Source organism: Poromitra crassiceps, assembly GCF_964638095.1.
Source record: "Poromitra crassiceps genome assembly, chromosome: 27".
In the NCBI taxonomy this organism is placed as follows: domain Eukaryota; kingdom Metazoa; phylum Chordata; class Actinopteri; order Beryciformes; family Melamphaidae; genus Poromitra; species Poromitra crassiceps.
This window is the reverse complement of record NC_139650.1, coordinates 2,448,242-2,466,169: the sequence shown is the minus strand read 5'-3', so window position 1 is coordinate 2,466,169 and position 17,928 is coordinate 2,448,242. Positions and strand designations below refer to the sequence as shown.

At 43.4% G+C, this 17,928-nt stretch overlaps 1 protein-coding gene and 1 pseudogene across 2 annotated transcripts; one reads left to right on the top strand and one right to left on the bottom strand.

Annotated features, from left to right (window-relative positions):
- Positions 1–2,370: 2,370 nt before the first annotated feature.
- Positions 2,371–6,792, top strand: LOC310799362 (uncharacterized protein; the record flags this gene model as incomplete). Its single annotated transcript, XM_083661953.1, has 6 exons — positions 2,371–2,725; positions 3,100–3,165; positions 3,288–3,371; positions 3,501–3,712; positions 6,382–6,447; positions 6,751–6,792. 6 exons carry the CDS (start codon positions 2,371–2,373, stop codon positions 6,790–6,792), a joined length of 825 nt encoding a protein of 274 aa, XP_083518079.1.
- A 773-nt stretch (positions 6,793–7,565) lies between these two features.
- LOC310799154 (synaptobrevin homolog YKT6 pseudogene) lies at positions 7,566–8,162 on the bottom strand (annotated as a pseudogene). Its single transcript has one exon. The product of its transcript is annotated as a synaptobrevin homolog YKT6 pseudogene (transcript).
- Positions 8,163–17,928: the final 9,766 nt, after the last annotated feature.

Genomic DNA, 17,928 nt, shown 5'->3' with positions numbered 1-17,928 from the left:
GATCCCCCCCCCCCCCCTTTTTTTAATCAATTCTCGAGTTGTCAGAAATGGTTAAATCTTGCACCAAATCTGTGTAACAAATGGTATGAACCCAAACATTACTGCAAAAAGTTATGAGACAATTGAGCATGGGGATGACCATCATACAAGTTCCATCACAATGTTCTAAGCCCAATACACTCAAATCTTTCAACATTTGAACAGAGGCCTAAACAAAACACAATGTTTATTAGAGAATTATGACTCAGAAAAACTTGACACGTGTGCTGAGCTGCAACTCAAATGAGCTCTTCAGGTTCCCAGCTTTCAGATGAAGTGCACCACTTCCAGTGGCGGATCTAGGCATCTGGAGGCTCCAGGCCAAGCCACGAAGGAGGCCCCTACCGGCGGGGTCCCTTCCGGCGACCTTTTTTGGATGTATTTTTGCCATATATAGAGGCTGTTTGAAGTTACATCCCCCCTCAGATTCAATGGGCATGACCCTCTGCATCCTCTCTCATTCTCTTTGTGAATCTTGTAATCTTTTGTCACTTGTCATCTTTATATCTTTATCTTTGTCACTTGTAATCTTCATAATCATATCTTTATCTTTGTCACTTGTCATCTTTATATCTTTATCACTTGTAATCTTCATAATCATATCTTTATCTTTGTCACTTGTAATCTTCATATCTTTATCTTTGTTCATTCTTCACAGCGAATACACGGACTCAGGCGCCTGAAGAAATTTGGACTAAGGCCAGAAATCCTTACGGACTTCTACAGAGGCACCATTGAAAGCCTGCTGACTGGCTGCTTCACCACCTGGTACGGGAACTGTACCACCATGGACCGCAGGGCGCTACGGAGAGTGAGACGCGCGGCCCAGCACGTAACAGGATGTGAGTTGCCAGATCTGCATGAACTGTATAAACAGCGGTGCCTCAGGAGGTCCCTGAAGATCATCAAAGACACAAACCATCCCCACAACAGCCTGTTCTCCCTGCTACCCTCAGGGAGAAGATACAGGGTCCCAAAAGCACGCACAAATTGCTTGAGGAACAGTTTCTTCCCGCAGGCCACGAGACTCCTTAACATACACAAATAGTGTAGTAGCCGTACTGTACCGTACTGTAGATGCTACCATTACGTATGTCTAATGTTTAACTGTATGTTTAATAAGGAATATGCTATTTGCACCCGTATGTCAAATACGCCGAATTTAAAACGCAGAGTTTAATTGTATGTTTAATAAGGAATATGCTATTTGCACCTATATGTCAAATATGCCGAATTTAAAATGTTTAAGCACGGCTAAAGTATGCACAGGACATGTGCACCTATGTGCAGTGAATATGCCACTGTCTCTGACTTGTCTTATCACTATACTGCCTTATTGCTTGTTGTGTCTCTTGTTGTTTTTGCACTCATATGCCCTACATTTGTACTATGTTGTAAACGGAGTTCACAGCACAAGAATTTCACACGTGATACTTGTACCATGGAGTGACAATAAAAATCTTGAATCTTGAACTAGAATCCAAAACAGGCGGCAACAAAAGCACAGAGCACTGTCCTTCTTTTCACTGTACACAAGCCAGGACCAGGACCAGGACCCCCCCCCCAGACTGCTCGGCTTTCTTCCGTGGCGCAATGCGCTCTGGGTATTATTGTGGCGGTGACGTGTGTTGAAGCTCCGCATGTGAAGCTCTCGTTCGTTAGCAATAGCAGTAGCGTATTATTTCCCGGTTATATACTTTGACTTTCAGAAGTTTACGAACAGAAGACTCGTATGTGCGGGTGATATTATCACGAATATATCAAGTGGAACCGGGCCTCCGTTAACTCAGAGTAAGAAGAAGCTCCTCTCTTCTGGACTCAGATGAATGGTTTAGCTGTGAAGCTAACGTTAGCTGTGAAGCTATTGGAGCCTTACTGTGGCTGTTGAAGAGATATCTAATTTACAAACAGAAGCCTCGTGTGTGCAGGTGATATTATCACAAATATACAAGTGGAACCGGGGCTCCGTTAACACGGAGGAAGAAGCAGCTCCTCTCTTTCTGGACTCGGATGAATGGTTTAGCTGTGAAGCTAACGTTAGCTGGGAAGCTATTGGCGCTTTGAAGGATAAAGGAGCTGAGAGCGGTGGTGGAGCAGCGCCTCAACTAACTGTGCTGTTGAAGAGATATCTGGGCTGAAAGCAGAGTACAAGGAGGAAGCTACTCGTTCACAAGAGGAGACCGACGAAGGGGTTCCCGCTGAGCGGCAGGAGTGGAGCCCCAGTCTGCACCAGGAGGACCCAGAGAGCCCCCACACATTAAAGAGGAACAGGAGGAACTCTGGACCAGTCAGGAGGGAGAGCTTTTTCAGGAGGACCCAGAGCCCCCACACATGGAGGAAATGGAGTGTGACGAGTTAACAATTCAGTCTATCAGGCTAGAATCTTCGCAGCGCTATCAGGCTAGAATCTTCGCAGCGCATTTGCGAGACGAGACGGAGTCAGAACTTTCTGACGAGGAGGAGAACGAGGACAACACAGCAACAGACAGGATTTCCCAGGAGGAGCCATTTTTCAGAGCGCATTTGCGCCGTGCAAAGACCCGCCGGGATTACATTGAAAGTGACTATGACTCTCAGCCATCACAAAGCTCCCGGTCTTCTGAAGAGGAGATGGTGCCGTCGCCAATTGTCCATGTCGAGGGCGAGGAAGACTGGAATCCAATGCGACAGGACCCCGATGATCGCGGTAAGGAGTAATTTTGTTGTTGATATATATGCATATTGTACAGACAGTACACACACACACACACCTGCTGAGGTCTGCATGTTGTTGTTTACCAGCTTCACGCACAAAGTCCCAGTGATGATGTCATCACACTCACACAAAGTCCCAGTAATGATGTCATCAGTGTGTGTGTGCGTGTGTGTGTGTGTGTGTGTGTGTGTGTGAGACTACACTGTCTCTCTGCATTCTATGATCCTATAGTTTACTGAGACACTAGTACACTACACTGTCTCTCTGTACTAAATGTGATTATATAGTTTACTGAGACACTACACTGTCTCTCTGTACTAAATGTGATTATATAGTTTACTGAGGATATGTTGCTTTTATTTCAGATGAGGAGCCGATTGTTGCACAACCCAGTGAGCCCACATCTCAGAATAAACAACCTAGATCAAAAGGTAAGATCTTGTTTCCCTCTTTTCTGTCTTTGTCCAAAATGGCTGATCTACAAGCTCACAATTATACATGTTGTGTGTGTGTTGTAAATTGTAATGTAATGTATGTATTTCTTTATTTACAGGCCGTGGTGCAGATGGAGAGCCGATGGAGGGACAGTCCAATGACCAACCCAAGAAGAAGGGCAAAAAGAAAGACTGCACCAAAGGTATGTTCATTTTCCCTCTTTGCCCAATATAGCTGATCTACAAGCTTGTGCGTGTGTGCAATGTGTGTGAGTGTGCTATAGTAATGTATTTGTATTTCTATATTTTTATAACACCTATCCTGTATCCAGAGCAGCAATGGTACTGCATGGATGAAGTGCCGTGGGAGCCAGAGGACATCCCGTTCACTGCAGTTCCTGGACCGCTCAACAGTGCTGCTGCGCTGGAGTCGGACAAGCCAGTGGACTTCCTGGAACTCATCCTGACCGAAGAGCTGCTCCAGTATGTTGTTGACCAGACCAACCTCTATGCACAGCAGCAAATTGAGGCTGGCGCAACGAGTGTAAGGCTCGATGCATGGAAACCTGTTGACATCCCTGAACTGAAGACCTTCCTAGGGCTCCTCTTCCTGACTGGGCTCATTGGAAAGCCTGACCTGGAGAGTTACTGGTCCACGAACGAGGTGCTGGAGACCCCCTATTTTGGAAAGACAATGTCCCGAAACAGGTTCCAGATCATAATGCGTTTCCTGCATTTTACTGACAACACAGCAGTGAGAAACAAGGATGACAAGTTGTACAAAGTCCGCCCAGTCTTAGATATTCTAGTGAACAAGTTCCAGGAACTCTACCAGCCAGGCCAGAACATCTCAATAGATGAAGGAACTTTACTGTGGAGAGGCAGATTGAGTTTCAAAGTTTTTAACCCACAGAAACCTGTGCGTTGCGGTATAAAAAGTTATGTATTATGTGAGTCCCAGACAGGATTTTGTTATAATTTGATGCCTTATTGTGGAGACGGTAAATCTCTTGTAGATACAGTGTGTGGTCTCCTGTTGGGGCTGGAACAGCAGGGCTACAAACTGTACATGGATCATTTTTACAATTCTGTAAACATGTGTGATATCCTGCTAGATCTGGGGACTCATGTATGTGGCACACTGAGAAAGCATAGAGGAGAACCACCAGCTGTACACCATGCTGAAAAGGCCACCCTGCAACCAGGGGGCAGAATTGCCTTCCACACTGACCGGGTTCTGTGCTTGGCATGGCAGGACACAAATGTTGTGAGAATGGTATCCACATTTCACCAGAACGAGATGGGACAGGTCTTGACGTGGAAGAAAGGTGTGAGGGGGAAGGTGGTGAAGGAGAAGCCTGTCTCTGTGATAGAGTACAACCATTCTATGAACGGTGTTGATAGGCTGGATCAAATGATTTCGTTCTACCCGTTTATGAGGAAGTCCTATAAATGGACAACTAAATTTGTTATGTACATGTTCCAAATCTGCCTCCACAATGCTTTCGTCCTGTACAGAGCTAAAAACCCACAGGGCACAGTAAAGACCATGTATGCGTTCCAGGAGTCTCTGATACAGGCGTGGACCACTGCCACAAAGCTCTATAGAGCTCCCTATGCTGACCGTCCGAGTAGGCTGTCTGCCAACCGGGCAAACCATTTCCCTGTCAGGCATGACCCCACCCCCAAAAATGACAACCCAGCAAAGAAATGCAAGGTGTGTCTGGTCAACAAAAAGAGAAAGGAGACACGTTTCCAGTGCAACTTCTGCCGCATCCCCTTGTGCAGGGTCCCCTGCTTTCAGGTCTACCATGACACTCTGAACTATAAAGAGTAAATTCCCCTCAATGGTGGAATGAACTCCCCACTGAGGTCAGGACAGCCGAATCCCTGCCCATCTTTCGCCAAATATTGAAAACGCCTTTTCTTTTCTTTTTTCAACTTTTTATTTTAGTTTTCAGTGAGTCCACCTTTGGAAAAAAAACTCACCTTTTCAAGCTCCACTTGAGTCCCTCCTGAACTAACCCTTTTGATGTAGCATCTCCCCCCCCCTTCTCCATCCCAAACCCCCTCCCCCCATCTAGCATCTTCCCCCCCTTCTTCACCCCAATTTTACTGTTAAAAAGCTGTAGGAACCCTGAATGTAGGCCATATGTTTTGTGCAAGAATACAAATTCAAGTTGTTTTTCTTTTTCCACTTAACGATGTACAGTTGAGAAGCCTGAGCCTCTCTCTGTTTAATAGTTGTCTGCGGGCTTCTGTAAAGCTGATAGTTCCGATGATAAAAAAGTCTCAGTTGTAACAGTAACTAACCTTGATCCATGTCTCAAACTATATTGTGTTGGCTTCTTGAATTTGAGGGAATTGGGCCTGAACATGTGTGAACCCTGTATGTATCACCAATAAATAAATAAATTGCTTCCCAGCTCTAACCTTATTTCATACGCTCTCTTCCTATACTACTTATAATCTCAGACTTCTCTTGATTTGTGACAGGCCATATTCAAACTAGGGCTGTGAATCTTCAATGTCCTCACAATTCGATTCGATTACAATTCATCTGTCAATGATTCGATTCCACAATGCATCTCGATACAGCTCAAAGTATCTCCTCCAAATATCACATCCTCAATTTTCTATATTATTACTGCACATGGCTACTTTTTCATCAATACAAGCAGTCAGATAAATATCCACTCATTTCTATTTAGATAGTGCTTTAAAATCTGAATGTCAACATACATTTTAAACAAACGATTCGATTCCATGTCCGCATCGTGTTGTATCTTAAAAATTATTAATTTTGACACCCCTACTCGAAATATTTGACCGCTATCGCTATCCTAGTATTTCTGTAGTTTTTATGACACTTTCTGGAGTATCATCACAAATGTCTTTCATTCAATGTATTTATTCAATGCAGGAAATGCTGTTCAGTAGAACCTGTAAACTAGTGGAGTTGAAGACGGCCAGCAGCAACACAGAGAGGGCCAAACCTTTGAAGAAGGCTGCTGTGAGTCGTGTCCATGGCCTCATACAGACTGTTTTCTTGTGACCAGCAGGTGTCAGCAACGTTCTGCTCAGCTGAATCAGTACCATCACAGCTGCTAGAGAAAGCTGATTTTAGGACACGAGATGCCATTATAAACAGTACATTTCTTTTGATGAACACCAAGTGCATAATGATGATGGCATGCTCTCCATATTCATCAGATGGAGGAGGTGAAGAAGGCAGCAGAGAAGGAGTTTGATCACATATCTGGAATGGCTAAACAGGAGGTAAAAACAACACTGGAGTTCCAATCTTCTCATCACCTACCTGCCTAACCAGCCCAACTGTAATGCCTGCAGTATTATGCTGTTTGCAGGGTTCCCACGGGACCTTGAAATCCTTTGAAGTTTGTGAATTTGACAGAGAAAAAAAACAATGACAAAGCTTTTGAAAATAGACATAAATAGACATGTCTTCGAAAGTGCTCGAATTTATATATTTTGCGCAAGAATAGATTTTTTTCTTACTTGTAACGTGTAACAGCACAGTTGAGTAGTGTTCACACATTCAAGCCTCTTTCTTTTTGCCAGACCCAGGAGGGCTGGCCTAGAGGAGCCTCAGGGGCTTACTGACTGACTGACTGACTGACTGACTGACTGACTGACTCACTCACTCACTGACTGACTCCCAGCAGCAGGCAGCTGAATGAAGCCTGTGACACAGGTGAATGAAGCCTGTGACACAGGTGAATGAAGCCTGTGACACAGGTGAATGTAACCAACTAGTTAGCTAGTCTGAAACTGTTTATTTCCTGTCAGCTATTTTAGCAGCAAACACTGCAACAGGAAATAGATGGGGTCCATTTATAATGTTTATGTTGTCAAGTTGAAACGGTCTATAGGCCAATCCATTTGTTCCACCTGGAAAAAAAAATTTGGCTTTCAATTTGTTGCTTTTTAAATGGTTATGACTCATTTTCAGAATTAGTTTAGATGGAGTGATGTCATGCCAGGTCACCACTATTTCCGATGATGTCATAAATGTGTGAGTTTAGAGGGTGAGTGTAACCGAATCAGAGTCCTGATGAGACAGGGCCAAATTGGGAAAGAGTGGGGGAGGGAAGAAGATCTGGTTGAGGGAGAAGTGGGACAGAATGTAGGGAAACAGTGGATTGATAAATCCAGAAGGAGGCGGTAATGCAACATAAAGGTTGCAAAACTGTCTTAAAACACCACAGAAGAAGAAGAAAAAGAGTCCTTGTGAGTTCGGAGTTTGTTTAAAAGCCACTCCCCAGTACAGGGGCCCATTAACCAGCTCCGCCCAGGTATCTAGCTCTCTTGGTGTTGCGGTTAGCGCGCCAGCTTTGGCAGTGGGAGAGCACGGAGAACGTGACCAGGCAGCAGCATCACATGAGTCCACAGCATGAGTTTTGCTTGCGTGCTGTCTTATAGAAGACTTTAGACTGGAGTCCCAAGTGCTCCGACTTTGCCACAAGATCATCCAGTCTCTCTCCTCTCTCCAACAGACTTTCCATGGTGTTGTGCAAGATGATCTTGGTCTCATCCAGCTCAGCCTGCACTTTGCTCATTGCATCTGCTTCCCTGGGGTTCCGGTATTTAGAAAGGTGAATATCCAGGGCATTGTAGGTGATGGTTTTAGGGCTACCAGAAGGCCAGTCTGTACGATCCACTTGCCTGGAGAAGTCCTCTAGCACCTTTTCTAGCAATGTGAAACAGACTCTCTGTGGGTATTCAGCATCTGCTATGACCACAGCACCCAGACTGTCATTTCTCACATACACGTGGCACATATGCTCTTGTTCTTTGACAGAGGCACGGCTTCCAAGTGACGTCCGCTCAACCATCAAGGCGCTGGTGAAGGTCATGAACCCCTGGATACCGGAGCGCTGAAAGAAGCTGAAGGAGGAGAGGTCGTAGGTCGCTTTGAGGAGATTGGCTCGACCAGCTCCTTTGTGAAGGATGCTGAGACTGTAGAGCTTCATGCCGGCCACACGATACGATCAGAGAGCCGGTGATCTGCAGACAAGCTGTGTTCACCATGACATCTCTGTTCATCAGTGACAGTATTGTGACCTCTAGGATATTAACAGCCTTGTGAAACTTTACAGTCAGAAACTTGAGACCTATAGGGCATTCAGGGGATGTATGGCTCCTAATGACAATAAGGGGGTTTCCAGAAGAGAAGTGTTTGATACAAATCTCTGAAAAATGTAATTCTTACAGAAATCTCCAAATGTTATTTTTCTATTGTGTGTCTCAAGGTCTTGTATATTAATGTGGTATTTTGGAGAGATCCCCCCCCCCCCCTTTTTTTAATCAATTCTCGAGTTGTCAGAAATGGTTAAATCTTGCACCAAATCTGTGTAACAAATGGTATGAACCCAAACATTACTCCAAAAAGTTATGAGACAATTGAGCATGGGGATGACCATCATACAAGTTCCATAACAATGTTCTAAGCCCAATACACTCAAATCTTTCAACATTTGAACAGACGCCTAACCAAAACACAATGTTTATTACAGAATTATGACTCGGAAAAACTTGACACGTGTGCTGAGCTGCAACTCAAATGAGGTCTTCAGGTTCCCAGCTTTCAGATGAAGTGCACCACTTGTGTCACCATGTGGCATATCCTGTTGACCTGCTATCTCCCCTGCCCCCCGAAAAGAGACAAACATGGGTGTCTGGTAGGGAGGGGTGGAGTGGAAGAGGTTAAAGAGAGCGAGGGCGAGGTGGTGTGTGGGGGGGGGGGGGGGGGGGTACCAAATCAAATGTTGCCTATAGGGCATCAAAATGGCTAGAGCTGGCCCACATTACCCCCACATCAGCCCCACCCTCATCCATCTCCACTGGCTCCCGGTCAAGTCCCGCATCACTTAGAAAATCCTGCTCCTCGCCTCCAGATCCCTCCATGCACTTTGCCCCCCAGTACCTGTCTGACCTCCTTCACCCCTACACCCCGTCCCGGAATCGGAAGAGGACAGTTTGTGTATGCACTGTTGAAATGATCTAAGCTATTTTCAAAATTGTCATCGTGTTGGAAATCTTTATGAAATCACCCCATTTGGGATTATTGAGAAATGTATACATTTTTAAGAACTGAGAGTGAGAAGGATTGTATTTCTATGCATTAATCAGGGAGACATTTTTGGTCATTTTAGACCATGTTTGATGGATTATGTATTAAGGTGTTCTGTTGTAAATTTTGTATATAACCTTTATGCTTGGTTCTGTTAGTTTGCAAGATTCTTGGACATATGAAGTTAGCATTAAACAACATTATATAATGTACCGTTTTCTTGTCTTCATATTGTTTCATTTATCTTGCTTAATTGACTCTGTCCGCATTGCAAAGGCATGCCAAGGAGCCACAGGCTGCAAACATAAGCAATCAGCCAATCATGCTCCAGGTCTTTAAACACATTAGGAAAGTGTTTACTGAGGCCATACTTGAGGCTTCAAAACAGAAGTCCACAAACCAATATGTCGCCCCCTACAGGCAAGGAGGACACTTCCGCATTCGCTTCAATTTTGACAAACAGAGCTACCCCCTTGTATGTAATACATTTATGTGTCATGAATGGTTTACACTTTAGATTAGGGGATGCAGAAAGCCTTGTAAATGAATTGTAAATTATTTACACATCATTCACGACAGGTGAGGAACACTTAATTTACTAAAGGTTTATAGATGACTTACAACACATTTGTATATGTTAACATAACGTTTATTAATCATCTGCAAATGTATATTAATGTTTTGTAAATGGTTCGTTTTTCATCAACTAAAGGCTTTTAAATGACTTAGCCTATGACTGAAAGTTATTATAAAGTGTTACCAGGGATTTTTGCAGTTTGCATAGCATCATCATCACAGTTACAGTGATTTATGACATCACTGATGACATCACAATTTAGTCTAGCCTATGACACTGATGATTTCACAATGTATATGACATTGGCAGTGTCCGAAACTCATTTAATCATTCTTTATAGTTCACTATTATTATCAACACCTAGCCTACACGGGGAATAATGAGTGAACACTCAGTTTGTGCCCCCCCCCCCCTCTCCCCTCCCCCCATGGATGTAGAGAGGTCCAGGGATGACGTATTTTTGTAGGCTGAATGCGGAAGTCCAGAACTTCCTGGTTCTTCACTGTTTCTGTCTATGGGATTTTTGAATGGGTTTTTGGCGTGATGCTTCAAATAATGTCTGTGGGCAATGCAAGTTTAATCAAACGCGAACCAAGGTTCAGCGGGATAATCTTCACACATGAGGACCACTTTCATGAGTTTTGTAGCGTAAATGCGAGCCCTAGAAGTAAAATGCTCGAGCTAAACTAATCCAGAACTACACACTGTCGCATATGCTTCACGTCACGTCAGAAGTCAACCTGGACTGTTGTTGATGTGTGCACTGATTACCTCGGGCTGAACGGGGCTGAACCAGGTGAGGGAAAGATAAGTCCGAGTTTACGCACTACTAAAAATATTTGGGTTGCACCAAGTGAAATAGTTACAACGTAGGCATAAGTTAGAACTTAAAATTTACACCTACGTCTTACTAGGTGTAAAGTCCTCCGTAAAATAAGCAGTTGGCACGGATTGCAACTTGGCACCGTGGCGCATCGTTGTTTTGCGTCGGTAACGCGCTCTCCGTGATCAATAATTACACCCTTTGATATTGATGACTCACGCTTTTGTTTCCCACAAGCTGCAGCACTGCATACAAATTAAAATAACCGCAACAATTTAGCAGGCAGGATGGTGCTAAATTAGCCTACAATACTGATAGTCAGAGCTCACAGATAAACGTTAACAGTAATATGAACCTAAACGAACGTTACTCAATAACGTTCTCATTTGGTTAGTGTTGATGAAATATAAAAGCACTAATTTGCGGTGGGCAACATGTCCTGTTTTCACTCCACTTACTTAAACAACGGTAAATAAACACCGTTTCCACCGTGCTTTTCACTGATTGGTCACAGATACTGTACACGTCATTTTCTGCGACACTATTTTGGCTAGTGTGAGGTTTAAGGACTACTACTAGTTAAGATGTATCTTACGTCTCCGTGGTGCAACTCAACAAAGACACAACTTTAGTGTCAAACTAACTAGTTTGAACGTAGCAGTTGGTGTGGACTTTACACCCTAACTTAAGACAGAACTTACGTTCAGCTGGTGCAACAGGCAGGGCTGTTAGCATCGATGATTTCCGGAGACTGCTCGGCTTTCTTCCGTGGCGCAATGCGCTCTGGGTATTATTGTGGCGGTGACGTGTGTTGAAGCTCCGCATGTGAAGCTCTCGTTCGTTAGCAATAGCAGTAGCGTATTATTTCCCGGTTATATACTTTGAATTTCAGAAGTTTACGAACAGAAGAGTCGTATGTGCGGGTGATATTATCACGAATATATCAAGTGGAACAGGTGTTCTGTCGATTTCTACTACCCGTCGAGAACTGCTACTTTGTGATTCTGCGCGTGCGCAAAGTGACGGGAGCATTATTTGATAGGATGTTACTGGACTATCAAATTATGCTACCCCTGAAATATTTATTTAAAATTGATAAAATGGGATGTTGAGTATTTGATCCATCAAAATACACTACCCATGACATAAAAAGTAGCATTTTTTGATAGGGTAGCGCGAATCGATAGACAGACCCTATCGGTTCATGCGGCGGTAGCATTTTTCGACAAAGCAGCGTTAACTCAAAAGCTCCTCTCTTCTGGACTCAGATGAATGGTTTAGCTGTGAAGCTAACGTTAGCTGTGAAGCTATTGGAGCTGTGAAGGATAAAGGAGCTGAGAGCGGTGGTGAAGCAGCGCCTAACTGTGGCTGTTGAAGAGATATCTGGGCTGTTTGAAAGAATGATAGCAGAGTACGAGGAGGAGGCTACTCGTTCACAAGAGGGGAATCGGGATAATCAGTGCACTCACACATCAACCACAGTCCAGGTTGAGTGCTGACGTGACGTGGAAGCCTATGCGACAGTGTGTAGTTCTGGATTAGTTTAGCTCGAGCTTTTTACTTCTAGGGCTCGCATTTACGCTACAAAACTCATGAAAGTGGTGCTCATGTGTGAAGATTATCCGACTGAGCTCTGGTTCGCGTTTGATTAAGCTTGCGTTGCCCAGATACCTTATTTGAAGCATCGCGGCAAAAACCCATTCAAAAATCCCATAGACAGAAACAGTGAAGAACCAGGAAGTCCGGGACTTCCGCGTTCTGACTACAAAAACGCGTAATCCCTTCGGCTCTCCCACGCGGGTAAACCAGTCAATCGACTCCCCTCCCCCAACCCCCCCGACTGCTCGGCTTTCTTCTGTGCCGCAAGGCACTCTGGGTATAATTGTGGATTGTCGCGGTGACGACGTGAGTTGGTTACGCGGTAGCGTATTATTTCCCGGTTATAGCCTACTTTCAGAAGTTTAATTTACAAACAGAAGACTCGTGTGTGCAGGTGATATTATCACAAATATACAAGTGGAACCGGGGCTCCGTTAACACGGAGGAAGAAGCAGCTACTCTCTTTCTGGACTCGGATGAATGGTTTAGCTGTGAAGCTAACGTTAGCTGGGAAGCTATTGGAGCTGTGAAGGATAAAGGAGCTGAGAGCGGTGGTGGAGCAGCGCCTAGTAACTGTGGCTGTTGAAGAGATATCTGGGCTGTTTGAAAGCAGAGTACAAGGAGGAAGCTACTCGTTCACAAGAGGAGACCGACCGACAACGAAAACTGCTGGACGCTGTGCGGTTATACAGAGAAGCCTTGCCTCCAGACCTCCAGCAGCTGTTGGTCATTGGGAAGGGGTTCCCGCTGAGCGGCAGGAGTGGAGCCCCAGTCTACACCAGGAGGGCCCAGAGAGCCCCCACACATTAAAGAGGAACAGGAGGAACTCTGGATCAGTCAGGAGGGAGAGCTTTTTCAGGAGGACCCAGAGCCCCCACACATGGAGGAAATGGAGTGTGACGAGTTAACAATTCAGTCTATCAGGCTAGAATCTTCTCGTTCAAAAATGAATGTGCAACAAGGAAAGCTCCTGGACACTGTTTTAAATCCTGTAGTGCGGTTACATAGAGTAGCCATACCTCCAGACTTCCAGCAGCTGTTGGTCATTAAAGAAGTTCCCCCTGGGATGCAGGAGTGCCCACACATTAAAGAGGAACTCGGGACCAGTCAGGAGAGAGCGCAGCTTCAAGTGGACCCAGAGCCCCCACACATTAAAGAGGAACAGGAGGAACTATGGATCAGTCAGGAGGGAGAGCAGCTTCAGGAGGACCCAGAGCCCCCACACATTAAAGAGGAACAGGAGGAACTCTGGACAAATCGGGAGGGAGACGAGCTTCAAGGGCTGGAGGAGGCTGATCTCACCAAGTTCCCATTCACTGCTGTTCCTGTTAAGAGTGAAGACGAGGAAGAGAAACCTCAGTCCTCACAGCTTCATCAAAGCCAAACTGAGGAGAACAGAGAGGCAGAGTCTCTAGCCAGCAGCTCAACTGAACAGATGAAAACAGAAGCTGACGGAGAGGACTGTGGAGTATCAGAACCAGCCAGGAACTTATATCTAACAGCTAGTAATTCACAACCAACTAGTGATGACAAGACTTTAGACTATTCTGAGACTAAAGACAGTGATGATGAATGGATGGAAACTAGTGAACCTCAGTCAGGTTTATACTCACAGAAAAACAGTGAAGTTCTTGGGAAGAAACACTTCAGCTGCTCAGTTTGTGGTAAAAGATTTGGTTTTGAAGGATCCTTGAAGAAACACATGACAGTCCACACAGGAGATAAACAATTTAATTGCTCAGTCTGTGGTAAAGGTTTTGGTTGTAAGGCCTACATGAAGACACACATGATGAGAATCCACACAGGTGATAAACTATATAATTGCTCAGTCTGTGGTAAAGGTTTTAGTAGGAAAGATCACTTGAAGTCACACATGATAATCCACACAGGTGAGAAACAATTTAATTGCTCAGTCTGTGGTAAGGGGTTTGGTCATAAACGATCCTTTAAGAGACACATTATATTCCACACACGTGAGAAACAATTTACTTGCTCAGTCTGTGGTAAAGCTTTTGGACAGAAAGGAAACCTGAAGTCACACATGATAGTCCACACAGGAGTTAAACAATTTAATTGCTCAGTCTGTGGTAAAGCTTTTGGTCATACATCAACCCTGAAGAACCACATGATAGTCCACACAGGAGTTAAACAATTTACTTGCTCAGTCTGTGGTAAAGGTTATGGTCATAAAGCATCATTGAAGACACACATGCTAAGAATCCACACAGGCGAGAAACAATTTAATTGCTCAGTCTGTGGTAAAGCTTTTGGTCAGAACGGATACTTGAAGAAACACATGCTAAGCCACACAAGTGAGAAACAATTTAATTGCTCAGTCTGTGGTAAAGGTTTTGGTCGTCAGGGACACTTGAAGAACCACATGATAGTCCACACAGGTGAGAAACAATTTACTTGCTCAGTCTGTGGTAAAGGTTTTGGTCGTCAGGGACACTTGAAGACACACATGATAGTCCACACAGGAGATAAACCATTTAATTGCTCAGTCTGTGGTAAACGTTTTGGTCTTAAAGCACACTTGAAGACACACATGATAATCCACACAGGAGATAAACCATTTAATTGCTCAGTCTGTGGTAAAGGTTTTGGTCAAAAAACATCCTTGAAGACACACATGATAATCCACACAGGAGATAAACAATTTATATGCTCAGTCTGTGGTAAAGCTTTTGGTCATGAGCACTATGCGAAGAGACACATGAAAATCCACACAGGAGAGTAAACATTTAATTCATGGTTCCCACAGCCATGGAAAACCTGGAAAAGTCAATGGATTTCAAAATCTTGTTTTCCAGGCCTGGAAAAGTCATGAAATTAATAGAAATCCGTGAAAGTTTAGGAAAAGTCATGACATTTTGTTGTGTGTAATGAAATCGTGACCGTAATCTTCCCGTGGATAACCTTCCATGTAATCTAATAAGACGGCACATTATTGTCTTGCTGTTGATGTAACGTAGCTGTGTAGATTTTAGTGCTTCTTGTATTTTATATGAATATTTGTATGGAAAATTCCTGTTTTAGTTCAATAGCTTCTATGATGCAGTGACACTAAAGCACTAAAAACCCATATTACTTTACTTTATTCGTTTATTTGGGAGGGACAAAGCCTAATTAATGAACACGTTGAAACATATAAAATGATACAAGTGTAAAAAATGCCAGATTTAGCACAAGGCTAGTTTCCATCTGTAGATCCATCTATATAAAGAGCAGCTGTGTCCTTTTTGTCCTAGGTAATCATTTCTGGTATTGATTCAGAGTCACCGCCTCACATTACATGGAAATTATATTATCGATCTTTCAAAAGTCAAAAGTGGAAAAGTTTTGGTAAATGATAAATTAATTTTGAAATTCTATCCATGAAAATGTGTAGGAACTCTGTTAATTGCTGTCTGTGGTGGAGGGGGGATTTGAGTGTTTATTTATGTGGATGTTTTTGTGCTTTGTTGTGCTGTCCTGTGTTTATGTACAGAGTTTATACAAAGTCTTGAAAGTTTGGAAAATGCTTGATTCTAACCATCATGTTTTCAAGGTTAGCAATATGCTTGAATTTGAATATTCTCCTTGTTTGATTTTCATCATGATCTGGTTTTCCATCTACACAGTCAGTCACTCATGTCAACCAAACATCTTTTAATATTTGAAATGAGACGATCCCCTGGTCATTTTTATTGTCTCTAGTGTCTCACACAGGATGCAGAGTAGACAGCTAGTGAACCAGAGCTGGATTGACTGACATGTCAATCTGGCCCTTTTCATTTCAGAGCCCATGTCAGTGACATGTAGCCTGGTAACCAGCCCCAATGAAGGATTCATATGGAGTGCTGACAACTGCCAGGCTAACTGACATGGGCTCCAAAATGAAAAGGACCGTTTTTCTCTTCAGATCCACTCTACTCCCCATCATTAGGGCGACCATCTGCTCTCACTGCTCTGAAATAAAAGTGCTTGAGTTGAATTTTACTGTTAAAAAGCTGTAGGAACCCTGAATGTAGGCCATATGTTTTGTGCAAGAATACAAATTCAAGTTGTTTTTCTTTTTCCACTTAACGATGTACAGTTGAGAAGCCTGAGCCTCTCCGAGGGAATTGGGCCTGAACATGTGTGAACCCTGTATGTATCACCAATAAAAAAAAAAGTGCTTCCCAGCTCTAACCTTATTTCATACGCTCTCTCTTCATATACTACTTATAATCTTAGACTTCTCTTGATTTGTGACAGGCCATATTCAAACTAGGGCTGTGAATCATCAATGTCCTCACGATTCGATTCGATTACAATTCATCTGTCAATGATTCGATTCCACAATGCATCTCGATACAGCTCAAAGTATCTCCTCCAAATATCACATCCTCAATTTTCTATATTATTACTGCACATGGCTACTTTTTCATCAATTAATACAAGCAGTCAGATAAATATCCACTCATTTCTATTTAGAGAGTGCTTTAAAATCTGAATGTCAACATAAATTTTAAACAAACGATTAATCTGTCAACGATTCGATTCCATGTCCGCATCGTGTTGTATCTTAAAAATTATTAATTTTGACACCCCTACTCGAAATATTTGACCACTATCGCTATCCTAGTATTTCTGTAGTTTTTATGACATTTTCTGGAGTATCATCACAAATGTCTTTCATTCAATGTATTTATTCAATGGAGGAAATGCTGTTCAGTAGAACCTGTAAACTAGTGGAGTTGGAGACGGCCAGCAGCAACGCAGAGAGGGCCAAACCTTTGAAGAAGGCTGCTGTGAGTGTCCATGGCCTCATACAGAAAGTTGTGTTTTCTTGTGACCAGCAGGTGTCAGCAACGTTCTGCTCAGCTGAATCAGTACCATCACAGCTGCTAGAGAAAGCTGATTTTAGGACACGAGATGCCAGTATAATCAGTACATTTCTTTTGATGAACACCAAGTGCATAATGATGATGGCATGCTCTCCATATTCATCAGATGGAGGAGGTGAAGAAGGCAGCAGAGAAGGAGTTTGATCACATATCTGGAATGGCTAAACAGGAGGTAAAAACAACACTGGAGTTCCAATCTTCTCATCACCTACCTGCCTAACCAGCCCAACTGTAATGCCTGCAGTATTATGCTGTTTGCAGGGTTCCCACGGGACCTTGAAATCCTTTGAAGTTTGTGAATTTGACAGAGAAAAAAATCAATGACAAAGCTTTTGAAAATAGACATAAATAGACATGTCTTCGAAAGTGCTCGAATTTATATATTTTGTGCAAGAATAGATTTTTTTCTTACTGTGTAACAGCACAGTTGAGTAGTGTTCACACATTCAAGCCTCTTTCTTTTTGCCAGACCCAGGAGGGCTGGCCTAGAGGAGCCTCAGGGGCTTACTGACTGACTGACTGACTGACTGACTCACTCACTCACTGACTGACTCCCCATTGCTGAAACCTGCATGCGTGGGTGTTGAGCAGCAGCAGGCAGCTGAATGAAGCCTGTGACACAGGTGAATGTAACCAACTAGTTAGCTAGTCTGAAACTGTTTATTTCTTGTCAGCTATTTTAGTAGCAAACACTGCAACAGGAAATAGATAGGGTCCATTTATAATGTTTATGTTGTCAAGTTGAAACGGTCTATAGGCCAATCCATTTGTTCCATCTGGAACATTTTTTTTGGCT